Below are 19,355 nucleotides of genomic sequence, written 5' to 3'. Positions count from 1 at the left end.
GGTACACGAAACTGTCCAACAGTTTCTCGCTTCGAGATTGTCCAACAACCTCTAAACCAGGGGGAAGCGATATGCCATAAAACTGTCCAACAGTTTTACGCCCCAAATTCTGAGACTGTCCGACAGTCCCTACCACCTCTGATACACGAAACTGTCCTACAGTTTCTCGCTTCGAGACTGTCCGACAATCTCAGAGAAGCTCCGCCAACACCAAAAGGAAACTAACAAGAATTGTCCCACAGTCTTTCCCCGAAATAGGCCTCAGGTTGTTCCACTATCAGCCCGATGCCAATCCGTTGATTATCCGACAATCTAGCAAACGCAGGGCCAAACGGAAAAAATGACCAAAATTTCACAAACTTTTCCTTCCGAGGAAACGAGCCATCAACGCTTAAAACACACGAAAAGGGGAAAAATACGAGACTGAAAGAAGTGTGAAACGCTCCGAGGTACACACACGTGATTCCGGGGCGGACACACGCAAAAATAAGGTCGTAAAATGACGGAGGCAAAACTCCTACCCACGGCGTCTCTGCGTTCCGTGCCGTGACTCCCTGCGGGAATGGCCAGTGCCGACAACGCGGAACTGGATCCCGAGAGAACTGTCACTATCTTCGGGATGCCTGGTCGCTCTATCTGGTGGCAGGGGTTTTGCTGCAGCGCTACCGCCGGGTCACACTCCCGTTCCGCCCGGGGCGGCAAGACGCTCCGCCCGGGGCGGGAAATCCCTCTCGCTGACCGGGCTGTACACGGCCGCTGGCAGGCCTGCACCCACGGGCTGGTTTCCACTCGTGGTCAGCGTTGTACTCGCGTTCGGGGTCGCTACAGTGTTCCTCCGGGAGTCTGCAACTGTGAAATAGAAAACACGTTACCCAGAGGAAGAGGGATAGCACACGTACTTAATATTATCTACCGAGGCATGCACGTGCGCTGCCACGTCGACAAATCTTTATCTAGCCTGCGCTCCAAAATACCACCAGACAAACCTGTTTCCTCAAGACACTACCACAACAGTACCTTCTAAACCAGGTAACGAACGCGGGAATTCTCCATGGAACCAGAATAATGCTGCCACCGCTGGAATCACAGAAAAATGGCCGGATCAACCGGAGCTAAACCACACGCTACCTTCGCTGGGGCTGGCTTCACAAAACTGATGAAGTATGAGGGGGTGGTCACATGGCCTGACATCTCGCTCAACAAGAGTCTCGCGAGATGTCAGTCCATTGTGACGTAAGTGGGAATATACGAGTGGGGGAAGGGGAAGATCGGGGTAGGGCTACGAGTGGGGGAAGGGGAAGAAGGGCTACGAGTGGGGGAAGGGGAAGAAGGGCTACGAGTGGGGGAAGGGGAAGATCGGGGTAGCAAAATTAGGGTTAGCTAACCCTAAATTAGGGTACATACCAGTAACCCGAAATTAGGGTTATGCATCCCTAATTTAGGGCTAGCTAACCCTAATTAAGGGTTACATAATCCTAAATTAGGGTTAGCTAAAAAAGACCTTAACTTCTCGGTCCAAAGACCACATGGCCGAAGGCTACCTCAAAAGCAATTCCCTAGGGAATGAATTCTTTTAAGCGATCGTAGTACGTACACAAATGCCTCCGCCCCTGACGTCTCGCCAAAAAGCGACCCCTAGCGTCACTCGATTAAACCACAAGACCGAGGTTGGGTCAGAGGTCAACACAGCACGTTGCGACGATCGGAAAATTCGTCTGTACAAAAAATGGGGAAAGTTAAGAAGGTAAAGCGGCTCAAAACAGAGCAACATGCGGGGTCGCTTGCCGAGCAGATCGTCGAGGACCAGTCCGTGAGACCCTCGCAGAGGACGAAGGAACGGAAAGCCGCCGAGGAGCCGGAAGAGTCGGTGGGTAGATGTTGGCACTTGGTATTTTAAAGGGGGAGGGGGGCATTTTTATCATAGTCAGTCCTCTTTTTCTGGTACACATGGTTAAAAACTACAACGTGTAGTGCAAGAACATGTTGAAACATTTACAGTCCATAACTTGACTGACGTCCTACCTGGCCGTAGATGTTACTCTACTCTACTCTTGAATTTGCCCTTTTATTCTGCTCAAAATTCTGAAAAGCAAACAAACCTGTATCTTCAACTCATAATATTGTCATACTCATATGGCGCTTAGGAGGGTCATGTTGACTTGTAGTATTGGTGTGGCTCAGTGGATACTGACATTTCAAGTTGTGTGGTATTACAGTTACTCTATGAAGAGCTACGAGACTGGGCCGCTCTACACTAAATTTTGAGAGCCGGCTACGTATTACGCTGAATAACGATAAATTCCCAAAACTACAAAATTAAAGTGGCGAATTATGCTCTATGCAAAATGCGCCACGCTCCAAGTTGAATTCATCTACACTCTACATAGAATTAAAACGGCCGATTACGCTCTACGGAAAAGGGCATGCGGGCCTCCATGAATGAGTTCTCTCTTCTGCCACCAGTTTGTAGACAAGAACCTGTCCAGGAAGATTCTCCAGCAGGCCAGGAGACAGCAGGAGGAGTTGGAGGAGGAGCATGGAGTGGTGAGGAAGGGGAGGAAGTCTGCCGCCGAGAAGACGGTGACACTCGGGGGACCGTCCACGGCCGAGGATGACTCTGAGGAGGAGGAGGAGGATGAAGAGGAGAGGACCGAGGATGAGCAGTACGACTATCAGGAGGTGGTGAGTATCATCATCCATGATGTAACGTTACATCTTTTCATTATGTCTTTTGAATTCATTGAATTTGAAGTCTTTGGAAAACCACCAAATTCTGTCCTAATTACACTATTCTCCACTTAACAATAACATCACAGAACTCACTCATTACAGAAAAGTAGAATCGTTTGTCTTCCACTGCTGCAAAAAAAGTCAAACCCAGTAAGTTAGAGCCAGCATCTAATTCTAAACTAGTCATATGTTAAATTGTTCATTTAAACAAATTCAAGTTATTTACAAAAAATTCTCGGGCAAGAATTTGACTTAAACTTCTCATTATATGATGATGATGATAATGTTACATGTAATATATGATAGTAATATATTGTTGACTTGTGTGCCTGTAGGAGGTTGATGAAGATGATGAGAAGGCGTTGGAACTGTTCATGTCTGCTAACCCGCCCGTACGCCGAACGCTCGCCGACATCATCATGGAGAAGATCACGGAGAGGAAAACAGAGCTGGCCAGCCAGAGGTCAGGTAAGGTCACCACACCAACTCCTCATGATTTCCTTTCACTGAAAGTTTAACTCAGCTCAGAAAAAAACAAGAAACAGTGATGCCTTCAAATATCAGACTTATCAAGCATTGAGGTGTCCAAGAACTATCGTTTGCCACCAAGCACAGTTTGGGGACATCACTAGAAAGCTTTAAACAACTCCTGCAGTTAAATGTGCAAAGATTGAGTGCTTCGGTGTAATATAGCTAGCTGCCGCCGCCCCTCGTGCCTGAAAAGCTGGTGTGTTATGCTGATGGTGGTTATACCGGCTATACAGATACAGATCGTTGTCCTGGTCTCTTTCTTTGAGATTTCTTTGGAAGGTTTGAAGAAAGCTAATTTTATGTGTCCTTGTTATCAAAGATGGCAGCCTCCCTATGCCTGACCTTGACGAGAGGGTAGTCAGGGTGTACAAGGACGTTCGGCAGATTCTGTGTCGCTATCGGAGCGGGAAACTCCCCAAGGCCTTCAAGATCATCCCTGCACTGGCCAACTGGGAACAGGTGAGAATTATTACAGGATATGGTATCATTTGAGATGAAGGTTTGGGTGTAGGATTGTTTATCATTACTAATAGATTATTCCTGTAGATGTACCTGTAAAATTATTTTGGTACAAGTCTGGAGCTGAATTTCCTGTACCTGAATAAGCAAAAGTGAATGAGAATAAGTTAATGTAATGACCCAATATTCTGGTCTGTTGCAGTTCCCCCTAAGGGAATGGTAGAACCTTACCAGAATATTGGGTCATTACACTAAAAGATAAATCCCATCTCATGATCAGTAATTACAACTTAGCACTAAAATAGTAAAAAAAGACAGTTGGCTACATGTGAAACTTACAAATACATGTATACATGTAATAGGCCAAGCTTGTTTAGGTGCAGATATCTCAATCTCTGTACCTTTTCCAGTAGTACACAGCCTTATTTGTGAATTACATGGAAGTTGTTTTCCATGCATCTCAGATTCTGTACATCACTGAGCCTGAAACTTGGACTGCTGCAGCCATGTACCAAGCCACACGTATCTTCACTTCCAACCTTAATGCCAAGATGGCACAGAGGTAAACCCAACTCACATATTCGCCCGGAATATGCAAGTTACATGTATGTTCCTCATTTCTCTTATTTCCTCATTGGTCACTCACATGATATGATTTTCTAAGGTTTGGACTTTCCTGTTTTCCCAGGTTTTTCAACCTCGTCCTTCTTCCAAGAGTCCGTGATGACATCACAGAGTTTAAGAGATTGAACTTTCACCTGTACATGGTAAGTATCAAACTGTATGAGTAAAATGAAGTCTTAGAGGATTTCTTTTGGTACAAAAAGTAGGCTTTCTTTGTTTGCAGACTGCCATCCTATTACTAGTACAGAACTAAATGTATCTGTAAGACTTTGATCCACATCCATGATGTGAAAAAGTTTGTTTTCTTCTGTAAAGTGTGAGTGATACATGTATCATGATGCTAAAAAGACAAACTTCATCTTGTTTCAGGCACTGAAAAAGGCTTTGTTTAAGCCAGCAGCTTTCATGAAGGGAATTCTGCTGCCTTTGTGTGAGGTAAGTGAAGTTTCCTTCAAGGTACAGTAGCTTCTTCATCTTTTTCTTGTTACAGTAGCATGAAGGAGATAGGTGGTTCGATTCCGGCCGAGTCAGTTCTGAGAGACTTCACAAAAGGCACATGCACTTAAGAGTATGGGAGTTGAACACACACCATGAGAGTAGGTGGCTGAAATAAGAAAGTAGCAGGCGAACCAAGAAGGAGTTTGTAATGGAGACTACAATTTTTTCTTAAATTTACACAAAAGTAGGCAGCGCAAAAATTTTAGTAGGCGGTGAATTTTGCCTGTTGCCGCCTTGTTTTGTGAAGGCTGGGGAAGGACTGAAACTCTTTATTACAAGGAGAACAGTAGACTGACATTTCCACCATTCTCCCAGAGTGGTACATGTACGCTACGAGAAGCCATCATCGTGAGCAGCGTGCTCGCCAAGACCTCCATCCCCGTCCTCCACTCCAGTGCCGCCATGTTGAAAATCGCGGAGATGGACTACAACGGCGCGAATAGCATCTTCCTGAGGGTCCTACTGGACAAGAAGTACGCTCTGCCGTTCAGAGTGGTGGATGCTATGGTCTTTCACTTCCTAAGGTGAGTCTTTATGCACTACTTTTTAAGTAGCCTTTTCAGATGTTAATGGAATTAAAGACACCAAAGCTTTGTAATGAATGTACCTTGCCCTGAGGAAAGGTATCAGACGGTCACCGAAACATCAGCTGATTAAAAGACTTGGTTGTGTAAAGAGTCTTCTTGCTCAAATGATTGATTGCAACTATAGGCATTAATAATATAAAATTTGCAATAGCAATTCCACATATGATAATCTATTGATTATGATTTCATCACTTTTGTTGCCCCTCAGGTTTGTGAGTGACAGGAGACAGCTCCCTGTCCTGTGGCACCAGTGCCTGCTGACCTTCGTACAGCGCTACAAGGAGGACCTGGCCAGCGAGCAGAAGGAAGCCATCATCGACCTGCTCCGTGCCCAGACGCACGAACAGATCACGCCAGAGATCCGCAGGGAACTCCTCAACTCCAAGTGTCGTGACCAGGAAACCGACGAGCCAATGGCAGCCGCAGTGCCAATGAAAGGAGCGTCCTCATTGGCTGGAGCTTCTTCTAGAACTGTGCACTTTGCAGAGATGGATTAAAGTACAACACAGAAGTGGTCAAATTTGGAAGTTCACTTTCCAAATCTAAGGAGCACCCAGCTTGTCAACTTGTCAAATTATTGAACTGTGAAGGACATAAAAGGAGTGCTTGTTATTTTTGGAGCACAGAATTAAAAACTTGAGTTCTGTATGGAGTACAGAAACTTACATGCCATTCATTATACGAAAGGATAGATATCGTAGGTAACTGAATAAAACTGTATCATATATCATGTGCATATGTCTAAATGTGCATGTACTTGAAAACAGGCTCTAATATTGAAGAGTCAAAGCCAGAATAGGACTGAAGATGTGTTGGCAATTTTCTTCTCTTTTTTTTTTAATTTTGATTTTATATCATAGTTGATCTGTTCTGCAACATTCAGTTCATATAAATTTGACAATTATGACACCACAATAGAAAATTCACATTCTCTCTTAACAGACAGACACCATACTACATGTACTTGTAGTATAGAATACATTGTCACAATTTCAATGTACATGTATATACAGAACATAATACATGTAATGTATTGTACGAGCTGAGTATTGGTATAAATACAGCTTCTTCATCCTGACTTCACTGACGGCTTTGTCTGTTGATGCCAGGAAGAATTATAGACAACAATATGTACTGCCATACATACCATAGGTGCCAAAGATACTATAAAAGTACATGTACTTTGGCTTTGCAATGATAACATAATGCATGTACTTGTGTACTTCGACATTTCCACACATTTCTATCAATCTCATTCAAGTAACAATTAACAACAATCTCAAACAGCAGCAGGAAGCAAATTAAAAGGATTAAACTTAAACTTAAGGGCACACAAAAATATCACATCTTGGTTATGACACTAAATAGTAAAATGTAATCGTTATTTTGAATAATTGGCAATTGTTTGATAAACATGTTATCAACTTGTACTTAAATTTCCACTATTTATTGATAGTTTAATAGCAAATTTTTTGAGCAACATTTTAGAAACAGCACCATAATTTTTTTCCACATACAAGATTCACAGCACACATGTTCTTGTCATCAATACACTTATTATAAGTGGCCCAATGTCATGAATAGCAGCAGGTTTCATACATTGCAATTGTTGCTAGAAAATAAATGGAAGACAAGACCATGGAGAATTTGAAAAAATAAAAAAGCTGAGCTATCACACAACTATCCACAAAAAGAGTGACTCCCCATACTTTTCGCTGATCCATTTCTTTCCAGTCACAAGAACAAGGTACTGAAACACAAATATACAGAGCTGACATCAACATAAAAGTCTTTGATCCAGCAATATTGTGCTCTTTCACCATACTAGTAAAGTACACTGCCATTCAGACCCAGCCATGGTATTTCCTAAAAAGTAGGATATAAGTGAACTAATGAAATGGATGTACAACCTTAAGATTTTTGGCAGCCATTGGTGATCCTGTATGTCTTTTTGAAGATACAGAAATTAAAAAAAACAGGTACATGTATAAACTTATGACAATATGACATTGTCTTATCCAGTTCTTGGAAAAATTTCTTTGGCACACAAAAAACAAATTTAAATTCTTAAGTCTAGATTTGGTACCCTAGATTTTGTTCTTTAATACTAGAGGTCTAATAATATTGTTGAGAATTGAAAAGAAAGGAAAGATAGGAGAAAACTCTAAAACTCTGTGGTCCAGAAATGAGGTATAGAGGATCTTTGCTACTGCAGTAACTTTACTCAGGGATTAAATCACGGTTAGCGAAAACCCTGGAAGCCCTTAACTCGTGGGAGTTGGACACATCGAACCTTCCCGAGATGTCCATAATGACGGCGATCCTCTTGACTGTCCTGATCTCGGCACACAGCGTGATGATGTAGAGGAGAAGTCCGATCCCCAGGGCCCACTCACCGCCCACCGCAGCCAGACGAACCTCGTACAGGTAGTTATCTGTGGAGAAGATAATCCCACCAAACACAAACACTGGTACATACTCGTTAAGGAACAAAGTTGTCTTGCCTTAAGGCCTCACAAAGTAAATTTTGTGGGGGTTTTGTGTTTGATGTACTAAGAAAATTCATTGTTTGAAACATTAAACAGCCTGGTACATGTATGTTGACTTTGTGGCTCTTGTGGTGACATTTGTGTCTAACAGGGTGCTTTTTTTTATTATTGTTTGCCACTGGCACCATTTTTAAAACTCTGAAGATCCCCCCACCCCCCCACACACACGCTCAGTTGTGTGAATGTCTCTCACTTTTTCTTGAAATCCCCTCAAAAACACACAAAATGCCAGCAGCTTAAGGTTCAATTTTCAAAATTTTCTTCCCTAAGAAGCTTGCACCAACAGCACTCGCTGGTCCCTCAGATAGTAAGAAGAACCCCCCTTAGCAAAATCCTGGCTACAGGTAACTTGATGTATGCTATCAAACCACACACACTACTGAAAACATAACCTTCATTGAAGAGGTTCATCAGTCACGTAAGATTAACAGTTTAATAGTGCAACATTCATCAATCAGTGACAGTGAACAGGATGTACAGTCGACATCGAAAATTAGGTACGTGTTTTACCTTTCAAAACAGTCACTGATTGATGAATAAAAGTTCTACTAACTGTAAAGGTACCAACGTTTAAAGGATACTGACACCGCCGCTCACTGTAGCGAGGGTAGACACCAACAGCCGTATCCTGAAGGCCCATATGCCGGTGGACAGTGGCCGGAGCTTGTAGCTGATGATGGTGTCCAGCCAGATGTACACAATACCCAGGGCAAAGGCCATCACAGCACCCACCATGTGGGGATACAACATGGTCGCCCACTGGAAGATACACAGGAGGACAAGTTGTACAATAGTCTGATACATGAACAAGATTTTGGACTGAGCAGTTACAAAAAATTCAGATAGTTATCACATGGGCTTCTACAAGTTCGATAGAATGTGCCATGTTTTCTAGAGTAGTTGTGACATAGATAAAATACTCAAGACTCAAGATGAATTCATTTAACTTTCGCAGTGAAAATGTAACTAAATTGCAATCAATTTACAAATTCTTGAAAGGAACACAAGGGCAAATACATGTACAACTGTACATGTTGCACATTAACGGTTTTGTATACAGAACTTAAAACACTATCAAGAAAATATTGTCTTGCACTCATATAGCATTAAATTTTCTTGCAATGGTTAAAATATGTCATGTAAAATTTGTGTCCAATTAACAGTGAGGACTAAAGCCATACCTGAAAGGCACCGACCATCATCAGACCGAGGCAGACAAGAACACCACAGCCCAAAGTGAACTTGTTAAGTTTGGCCGGACCGTCACATTGTGAGATGTAACAATACCTCAGGTACATCAGCACAAGACCTGGGAGGGACAGAAACATTGGAGAGCATGATAAAATCTCCCCCTTAATAGTAGAATTCAATGAGGGAAAACAACAAGAACGTGTCTAGCATGAGGTTTGTAGGCTAGGTATAGATTTAGGTACTGCAGTGATTGTTTGATGTGACAAATGGTCTACCAAGTTGACATGCCACTTTCTACAATGTGTAGCATACATATTACATGGATATGTCTGCTCTTTCTTCTTCTTCTTTGTCATAGACCCTGTTCATACCAGACTTATATAAACCGGTTGAAACCGCTAAATAATTAACCCGGCAAAAACCCGTCGCGTTCACACCAGACTTACAAAACCGGTTTTTCAAAAACCCTGTCCAGCGAATATCCGGTTAATCGGCCATTACCAGGCTCCTCCAACATTTTTGTTTCGGTAGACCTCAATAGAGCCCTCCCCCCAGCTTTTTCGAATTTGGCGATCAACTCCTGCTCTCCAAAAATACGTATCGGGAGCGTCTCGTCCACCGACCAGGTTGCGTTGGCTGATTCCATCGTAAAAATGAAGAGAAACCGTGGAAAAACAGTGGAAACGGTCTAAACAGCACGATCAAAAAAGCTTGGAGGTCGCACACGGCCAGGATGCTGACCCCGTGACCCCAGAATTATGACGCAAAAACCGGTTCAATAAACCCTTAGCGTTCAGACCAGGTTTTTCGGTGGAAAACCCCTCAAAACCACCTCCCGAGGTGGTTTTTGAAAATCGGATTTAAACCCCTAAAAAACCGGTTAATTTGCGTTCACACCAGGTTAAATAAAAACCGGTTTTTGAAAAACCGGTTGAAACCGCTAAATATAAGTCTGGTATGAACAGGGTCATAGTGTCAAACCTCATTAAGTTGAGGGCTCAGGCACGGGGTCAGAGGATCATCCTGGAATACAGTGCAGGTCATTGTGGCTGGCTGGTGACTGGCTTTGGCTACTTTTTGGCTCTTTTGAAGTACATATAGAACATTACCAGTATCTCTACCACTGAGGTAGCAAAACATTCTTTTGTCAGGTAGGAAACTGCAGACTTAAATGCAGTAACTATTGTAACGTGTAAGCATTGCCAGGTCATGATCAAATGCAATATAACTGAATTTCAAAAATTGGAACTCCCCAAACCATGGAGGTAGAAAAATGCAAACCAAGCATAGAGATCTATTTATTCGTGTTGGGAACAGGTGAGTACTCCCATCAGTCTTTAGACTGGTTTCTGTGGGACCTACATTTTGTAACTCTAGTACATACATGTAAACATGTGCAAATACGAGAACATGTTTGTACCTCCAAATGCAGACAGGTTGAGAGCCATGGTGAAGATTCCACTCTCCGGAGGGTACACTCCTGTGTCACTGTGGGACAGGAAAAAAATATCACTGAATCATGATCTTTGAGTGTTGTGGCTGAACCTGAAAACAGCATCATTTGTCACTCAAACATGTTAGTTTGGGTTCTAAGTAGTTGGGGGTGGCATAAAGGGGTGACTGTTGGAGGTCTCTTAAAGATACTATTTAGAGTTATGTATAGCTTAATTTTTTTCTCCGAGTACCTTGTTGCAAGATGATTATCTATGCAAAACCTTATTATAATGATGTAAAACATCATGATGTCAGATGTAATCAAAAGATACAGGACCACCATGCCCATTTCCACAAAAGTGGATCCCCCTTCTTATAAAGGTACCACTAATATATTGGTGAAGGATGCATACGGGTACTTAAGCAATAATTTAAAAGGATTGGAAGACTATTAGATACAGTCCTGCTGACTTACCTTATAAAAGGGAAGTTTCTTACAGTGTGATTGTTGTTGACTGCAATGACATAGCTGTAAAAAAAAAGGAAAAAGGAATTATGACGAGTTGTAACTTTACCTAATCAAAATACTGGGAATACTGTAAAAGATATCCAAAGATATTACTACTCCAGAGATAACTACTTTTTTCTACTTGTTTTCTACTTGTTTCTGTTCTAACACTGTTACTTTACTTCTTACGGGTAGCCCCTCCCTCCCATACCCTACCAACTGCCGTATCTTTGATATTGTGTTCAACTAATACTATATCCACCACTCTGGAAGATTTGACCAATCTCATTAATATTATGCTATAGGTATTGGTGCGCCAGCCACTTTCATTTTATGTTTATGTTATACTTCATGTCATCTTTATGTTTACATTTGTATTATGTTTTATGAGCAGCGGATTCACATAAGCACAACAAGTGCTTCCTATCCAATGCTCAAAAATTCATGTGAATAAAATAAAAATAAACACTGTTGCAATACTTACCATACAAAGAACATGATGATTGTGCCGACGCCCACCACGATAGGCAGCACACAGCAGGGATGGGAACCCATCCTGGGCTTACTGTCTCTCCCCGCAGAGTTCCTGTAGTGTGGCAGTTAAATGAGTTATCATCAGTTTCAGATCTATTGTTTAGCCAGGAAATTCATCTTGAATCTAGACTGAAGGGCTCAAAATACTTTTTTAGCATAGCTGCATTGGTGCAGGTAACATTGAAAATTACCTGCACCAGACAAATGTTACTTGAACCACTCAGATTTTGGAGGGATCATACTAAAAAGAAACCATTGGCCATGTTTTCTTTTTGGCTTCATAGGTGGTAAAAGTCAATGCAGCAAATCAAAATCCAAATAACCTTATATTTGCATTTAAAAAAATGTAATACCATATGTACAGGTAAAGTGCAGGTAGACCAAAGAAAAACCTGCACACTGCACAGTCCCAGATTTACCTGCACAGGTAGGTGGCAATTCGAGCAATGGTATCCCAACATGTAAAAACTTCATCTTGAAGATTTAAGTGGCCATACATGCATTTACTAAACAGACACATGCATTGTCTTGTCCTACATGATGAACATGTATTAAATGTCATGCATCATAAAATAGCCCAGATAGCCTTGTTAACTTTCATCCGACAACAAGGCTAGTATGATCCATTCTATTTTACCAACAAAATGAACATGCATCTTATCCAAGAAGAAAAAGTGCAGAACAGATCTAAACTCACCTCATGTTCCCTACCCTGTGTGGGCAAAAAGGGTGAGATAGAAATAACAGCATTATGTAAATTAGCACCCTGGGAAATCAAGTCTAGTCATGGGCAATCAATATCTATTTCATCACCTTCACAATTAATTATAACACATACATTACATGGCTCGAAATGTACATACTTCTTTCTGCATACCTGTACTGGTGCAAGTAACATTGAAAATTACTTGCACCAGATAAATTTTACCTGCACCATTCAGATTTTAGGAAATATCGATCACACTAAAAACTGTTCAGAAACCATTTCTAACTTCATTCAAAATGTAGGTGGTACCAGTTAATTTACAAATAGAATCCTGCATGGACCTGTATGTATGTAAACCCAGCTATGTACATGGATCATTGCAGATTAGGTACAGGTAAAATCTGTATTTTAACTCCATGGTCATAATCACCTAATTCTTTCTACTTCTGCTCTATAGTAATGACTTCACTACTAGACTTTGACCCTGAAGCTACTCCAAACAGATGTTAGGTCAGTTCAGGGACATTTGCTCCATTAATATAAGTGCTAACACCTCCGGAGGTCAGAGGGTTAACTTAATTTGTTGGCAGTCAATTCTACTGGCATGCGTCAAACCCTCCATTTAGCTGCTAAATAATTAACAAGCCTTACACTAGTACTAAGTTTATCATCTTTTTATCTGCTGAGTGCCTATTTGGGGAGTACCTATAATAATTGAAAGGAAGTCAATTAGCAAAGTGCTGGAGCATGATCTTTTCTTAGCACCATAACATTATATCTACAGTCAGAAAAACTATGACCATAATTGTACGGTATGTCCAGAACATGAGATACAAAACCCAAAAGTTCTGCTGCAGTACCATAGAAAGGCACAAGCCTTTTAAGGTGCCAATAGTCAAAGTTGTATTTCATGTTGCTGACAACTATACCCACATACCAAATATGTCCACAAACACACATCACACCCACCCATAAGTACACATACCTACTAGTATGTCGACCCACCACCTACAAACCAACCCACCTACCCACAAACATGTAATGACACTCACCCACAAACACATTGCATACCCAACCGAACACCTAGAGTACCCACCCACAATGAGTGCCAAATCATAATAACACAACAGTCGACGTCAATGATCGGAAGTACTATCTTGTGTCAACTCTGGCAGCATACGTAGGGGATAATGTAAATTTACCACATGTCAATAACTAAACACCGTAAACAGTCGCACAACTTACAGTGTTTTCTGTTTCTTTGCATTTCTCCAATGATTCACCAGCATAGTAATTAAAAAGAGAGTTTAGTATGCAGCAAATATGGGTTTAAAATGAATTACGAGAACAGGTTGCCTGCATGTGAAAAATTTGCAAGTGAAAAATACCCCAAAGTCCCCAAAATATGTTAGAAAATATGCAATACCAAATTCACGCACAATTTTTTCACGCGCAGAAAACCCCATCTCTGAATTACTACTGTACTATAGTTTCAACTACTAACTCTTCCTGCTTCTAACTACAAAACATTCCTTTCCCTAATTCTACCATGAAATAAATGAATTTACAGTACACACCCTTCTGATTTATCTGCCACTTTGTTACTCCAGTCTTGCATCTCCACCAAACTCAATTTTTTTTTAGAAAAGCTCCTGTATATAGTAAAGTTGCAATGAAGATTATGAATATTTCCTACCTGGACAATATGGCAAATTTTCTTCTCTCACACTCACAGTCAGATCATTAAATATTGATTTTTAGAGTTGGGAAACGTCATACTGAGGTAATTCTGCTATTGATCAGTCATCACCGTCAATAGTGAACTATATAAAGAGTTTATTTATTTTTTTTGCAAATATGATGCTTATCCTTCTTATTCATTTATAAATGCATAATGAGTTAATGAGTAGCACTGAGATGTTAACCCTATAAGTATAACTTACCTGAGGATTATGTTTTACAAACAATTTTTGTCGAACAGCCCTGAGTGAGATCAAAACAGCTCACGTCTTTAATTTTCTACAGATTTCTTTTTCTGAAACCAGAAAACAAAGGGTATAAATTTTGTGATAAATACATTTTGTGTTATCACTTGAATAATGCTATGCTATAAATTCTAGTGTATGTAAAATATATATAAAAATATGTACTCGTATTACTTGAAAACAAAAACATACAACTACCAATATTGATTTTTGACCAACACCCAATCTAGGAATGAGATAAAACAACATGACCTCACTTTAGCTTAGGTCTGGCCTGGTCACATACAGTATTAGCATGGGTAGAAATTATTTTCTTCCTCCAAAATTATTTTCTACCTCCATGGTATAAGTGTGTACCGTTATGTCTGATAGCATAACAACGGCCTTTTTCAAAACAGTGAACAGATAATAAAAGGCGTTAGAAGACATCAAAAGCACACCTGTTGTTCTTGACTGGTTGTTATCTCTCTATCTCACGCCAGACGTCAGGATGTCTCCATAGCAAACTTCGACTTGACGTTTCGTAAGACGTTTCACCTTTGAACCTTTCTGGACGACTCTATTCTTCGACGGGTTTTGAATTGAACTTCAGTAGTAAGAAAATATCACTGTATGAAACCAAGAAGCTCCACTCTTCGATTAAACTAATATATATAAATGATAAAGCTTTAAAAATGTGTTTAGTACAAATAGTTATGAAGAAAATAGACAAACATGATGTTGCTTGGCAAAACGTTTCCCTTTATATTTTAATGAATTAGTCCAAAGATCATGTGATCAAAACAACATGGCGTCTCGGTGATGAAAAGAAATTTTTTGTTTCGCGATGAAAAACACTCTTTTATCACATATTTATCGGGATCTAAATGTACCAACAAGTTCTTGTAGAAGAGAATAGTAGAGAATTGTGCTGTTGAGCTGTAAATTATTTAAAATAGGCACTAGGAAAGCGACCAAAGTGATGTTTATCTTCATCGCTTCATCGGAAAAGACTGGACTCTTTTCTTGTCACTTTCCACAAGTTTCGGGATGGGTCGTCCGCAGATTTGGAAGCCTGTCCGCAGATTTTTGACGTTTGCATACAGGTAAATCGTTTATCAGTTCAGACAATAGAAACGAGGACATGTGCAGGCCTGGCTTTTTGAATCTGAGATATGCAAATTTCATTGCCCTTTAACCTTTGCTTTCCCGCCAAATTCTCAAAGCTGCTCCCCGCCAAAATTAAAGACGACCCTGTACACAGAGGTGCGTGCCCGAGTTTAACTTCGGTAAACAACAATAGGAAATGTAAGTGCCGGCCTATATGAAGTCTGTAACATAAGATTTTCTTGTGACATCTTTCGTTGATCGTCTATTGCGGAAGTTATATTTGCATGGTTATAGGAACTAGCTAAAGTTATTTTGGGGAGGGGGGCTTTGCATATTTTGTTCAGTTACCACATGTGAAAAACTTAAAACAATATTTAAAAATGTGAATTCCTAACAATCCTATTTTTTCAGGGTCATAATAGGAAACACAAAATTAAGTTTCCTTACTATGCAACCAGTATTTGAAGCACTGCATTTATATGCTTTATAATTTATGTATATAATATAATTTATGTAGCTATCCAGTCAGATCATACAGCATGGCATCTGCACGGGGTGCCCTGATAGTGTTGGAAGGTGTGGACCACAGCGGGAAGACTACTCAGTGTATGAAGCTTGTCGAGGCACTGAAGAAACATGGGAAGAAAGCAGAGCTTATCAGGTTCCCAGGTAATCATATACTAGTAGCTGTACATCTGTACTGTATGTATCTTATGCAGTGTGTTTATATGTATATAAAGTATGTATGTATTGGAATGTACTAAAAAAAATGGAGTTTGCATTAAGTAGTACGGTTATTTAAACTCCTTTGTCACTTATATATCTGTATGTATTACTATCCATTTATTTTAATACTAGTCATTGACACAATTCTCTTTTAAGAGTTTCCCTAATTATCTGATTGTTCTATGTGTTCAGACCGTACCACAGCCATAGGAAGTGTCATCAACGACTACCTGGGGAACAAATGTGAGCTGCATGACTTCGCCATCCATCTGCTTTTCTCTGCTAACAGATGGGAAGCTGTGTAAGTACTGGAAATCTGAAAATATTCACAGTGCTTTAATGGTCACAATTTTGCTGTCAGAGTTCACGCTGCATACATGTAGTTTATCTTGCATTTTATTACTACGCTTGTTTATACATGTACTTTAAACTTAAAGACCCATTGAACTCTTGAAGTCAATTTTCACTATGAAATTTCACCATAGTTGACTTAGAATCCAGATGAGTTGTCCTGTGTCTAAATCTATTGTATTTCCTGTGTTTCAGACCTCGAATGGAGAAGCTTCTATCAGAGGGCACCTCTCTCATAGTTGACAGATATGCATACTCAGGAGTGGCATTTACTGCAGCAAAGGTAGGGATTCATCATAATTTGTATTTATATTTGCTGCATTGATTGTTACATGTACCACCAATGAAGTTTAAAAGAAATACATGTAATAGCAAAGGTTTCTGAACAGTTTTTAGTACGATCCATACTTCCATAGTTCTAAGTGGTGCACTCAGGTGCAGGTAAAATTTGATGCCAGTTTCCAGTCTTCAATGTTACCTGTACCAGTGCAGGTATGTGCCTCCTTCACACTTCTCACAAAACTGTTGTTGTTATTGCTATTGTTGTTGTACCAGGGGTTGGACATGAAGCGATGTCAGCATTCGGACATCGGCCTGCCCCGGCCAGACCTGGTCATCTACCTGACCCTCCCCCCTGAGGAGGCGGCCAAACGGTCCGAGTACGGAGGGGAGAGGTACGAACAGACCGACTTCCAGGAAAAAGTCGCAGAAAATTTCAAAGTCCTACAGGAGAAGGACTGGAAGGTATGTATGAGCAGATGTGGTGTATTTATTATGTATATGCATTGTTTGTACATGCAGAGACCTGAATTTGATATGTAGTTTTTTTTGTATATGATATATGATTCCTTTTTTTTAGTCATTTTGCTGTATCTGTATTGCTGGTATAACCGCCCTTTGGCGTAACACACCAGGTTCGCATACACACATTGCGGCAGCAGCTAGGTATATTACACCCAGCAACTTGTTACACCTAAGGCCACACCAATTTAATTTGTTGGTTCTCGGATTCGCCTCTTTGTTTTTTTCTGATTTGCAAAAAAAAAAAAATTTGATTCTGGTCCTGAATCAACTGAAAAATGCTCATGTTTTGCCCCCAACAGTTGAGGAACGTCCTTTTCTTTCTAGTTGTTACAGTTTACCCATCTATCATTGCAGTGGTTTGATTAAAAGTTCAAAATTCAATGTTTAAATTTTAACCCAGCCTTTTGTGTTGACTTCATGGATCATTTTGTAGCATTTAAGCCTATAATAGGATGCCTAGACCTGTTTTTATTTTTATTTTTTTTCGCCCTGTCGCTTCATATTTTTTCTGAAAAAATCCGAGAACCAACAAATTAAATTGGTGTGGCCTAACCTTTGCACATCTATCTGTCAACAATGTTAAAAGCCATCTAGTGAGGATGCCCCTACCGTACTTGGTGGCAGCAAATCCTACCCTATAATAGTTCTAGTTTTTGAACCCCTCAATTATTGGTTTATAACTCTGGTACTTGAAGGCACATTCACTTTGTTTAGAGGTAGCTAAAGGCAAATAGACAAAACTGTTGCACAATCCATCTCTAACCCCTTTCCATTGTGTCTGTCTCTTAACTCCAGATTGTGAATGCAAACCAGACAATAGAAGAACTTCACACACACATCCTGGAGTTAGCAATGGAGGCAGTAACTAAGTCAAGTTGTCAGCCTATCTTACCTCTATGGAAGCACACAGAAAATGGCTATGCTTAGCGGTTAACCATTGGAACTATGTGTAAATGCTTTGGTTCTGTTCAGCTTCTGTAACTTTATTCTGTACAGCAAAGGTTTTTGTGTAGTTGAGAGGGCAGATTTCAAGAAGATGGCAATCAAAGAAAATAAAATGGAATTGTTCCAAGTAAGTCCAACCGTGTGCCTGATGTAAACAGGTAGACATGCATAGATACACAGACACACGCACATGCATACACACACACACACACACACACACACACACACACACACACACACACACACACACACACACACATTGCAGTGCCATTGGCATTTTTTGACAAATGAACAAATATTACATGTCATATTCATAGTAATGAGTTTCAGAAGCAAACACATCTGTTTATAAACAAATAATGCTTTATATATCCTTTATTATCATTATGAATAGTGGTAAACATTACTTCTTAAATAGTTATTCTTTGTTGAACTAGGACAATTAGGTTATTTGTTAGTCTTGATATTGGAAATAAATATAAACACTCCCAAAGCATCAACTAAAAAATGAACAGATTATCACATAGATATAACAAGTTACATGATATACAATTATGATAATGTGAATAACTTAACCAATAAATAAATAAATAGAACACGTACATATATTTGTATCTATATCTATAACTCTTATAACTTAATAAGACAAATCTGACAAGAAGCAGACATGATACATAATGGTTTATAAATATTATTGGAGATATTGGTATTTGACCTATGGTAAATACAGAATCAAAATACTTGAGTTTGGCTCTATGGTACGTTGCAAAGACGTAGGAACACACAGAAAGGTACCTAATTATTGTGACTACTGTGCGTACATTGTTATCAGATGTGAAAATAAAGAGGTAATGAAAGATTGCATGTGCTACTTCTAGAAGCCATCCTCTCATACCGGGCCTGCCTATGGTACATCAAACAACAGTCCACTGTCTGATGTATATACACATGGCAGGACTGACATGAGTCGTCATAAGCCATAAACTTCAGTACTATCGTTACCCACGTACATCTGCCACATCATGGATGATTAATACAACAGTTAAGTTGCGACACAACGGCAGTTAGACAAAAACTTTTTACCCGTAGTTTTATGCATATGAA

The 19,355-nt window shown here is 40.2% G+C and overlaps 3 protein-coding genes across 10 annotated transcripts; 2 read left to right on the top strand and 1 right to left on the bottom strand.

Moving 5' to 3' along the window:
- Nucleotides 1–1,649: 1,649 nt before the first annotated feature.
- LOC109487068 (bystin-like) lies at nt 1,650–5,997 on the top strand. Its single transcript, XM_019791019.1, has 9 exons — nt 1,650–1,867; nt 2,464–2,682; nt 3,066–3,198; nt 3,581–3,720; nt 4,185–4,282; nt 4,409–4,487; nt 4,714–4,779; nt 5,158–5,366; nt 5,638–5,997. The coding sequence occupies exons 1-9, from the start codon at nt 1,727–1,729 to the stop codon at nt 5,924–5,926; spliced, it is 1,374 nt and encodes a 457-aa protein (XP_019646578.1). The 5' UTR covers nt 1,650–1,726; the 3' UTR covers nt 5,927–5,997.
- Nucleotides 5,998–6,519: 522 nt separating this feature from the next.
- Nucleotides 6,520–14,867, bottom strand: LOC109487072 (DNA damage-regulated autophagy modulator protein 2-like). 6 transcript variants are annotated; one of them, XM_019791027.1, is made up of 9 exons: nt 13,597–13,875; nt 12,343–12,357; nt 11,596–11,697; nt 11,079–11,132; nt 10,590–10,657; nt 9,160–9,287; nt 8,560–8,737; nt 7,723–7,897; nt 6,520–7,179 (listed from the first exon to the last, which is right to left on the bottom strand). In XM_019791027.1, the coding sequence occupies exons 1-9, from the start codon at nt 13,638–13,640 to the stop codon at nt 7,164–7,166; spliced, it is 780 nt and encodes a 259-aa protein (XP_019646586.1). In that variant the 5' UTR covers nt 13,641–13,875; the 3' UTR covers nt 6,520–7,163. The 6 variants fall into 6 exon arrangements, with proteins under 6 accessions (XP_019646586.1, XP_019646584.1, XP_019646583.1 ...); XM_019791025.1 differs by lacking the exon at nt 13,597–13,875 and adding an exon at nt 13,929–14,039 and having other exon boundaries at nt 6,520–7,897; XM_019791024.1 differs by having other exon boundaries at nt 6,520–7,897; nt 13,597–13,873.
- Nucleotides 14,868–15,174: 307 nt separating this feature from the next.
- Nucleotides 15,175–18,374, top strand: LOC109487073 (thymidylate kinase-like). Of its 3 annotated transcripts, none has more exons than XM_019791030.1 (6): nt 15,175–15,421; nt 15,943–16,094; nt 16,344–16,452; nt 16,698–16,785; nt 17,058–17,246; nt 18,102–18,374. In XM_019791030.1, the coding sequence occupies exons 1-6, from the start codon at nt 15,366–15,368 to the stop codon at nt 18,231–18,233; spliced, it is 726 nt and encodes a 241-aa protein (XP_019646589.1). In that variant the 5' UTR covers nt 15,175–15,365; the 3' UTR covers nt 18,234–18,374. The 3 variants fall into 3 exon arrangements, with proteins under 3 accessions (XP_019646589.1, XP_019646590.1, XP_019646592.1); XM_019791031.1 differs by lacking the exon at nt 15,175–15,421 and adding an exon at nt 15,509–15,623; XM_019791033.1 differs by lacking the exon at nt 15,175–15,421 and adding an exon at nt 15,512–15,581.
- The last annotated feature ends 981 nt before the right edge of the window (nt 18,375–19,355 follow it).

Source organism: Branchiostoma belcheri, unplaced genomic scaffold, assembly GCF_001625305.1.
Source record: "Branchiostoma belcheri isolate BF01 breed outbred unplaced genomic scaffold, Haploidv18h27 scaffold85, whole genome shotgun sequence".
Classification (NCBI taxonomy): Eukaryota; Metazoa; Chordata; class Leptocardii; order Amphioxiformes; family Branchiostomatidae; genus Branchiostoma; species Branchiostoma belcheri.
This window is presented reverse-complemented; position numbering and strand designations above follow the sequence as displayed.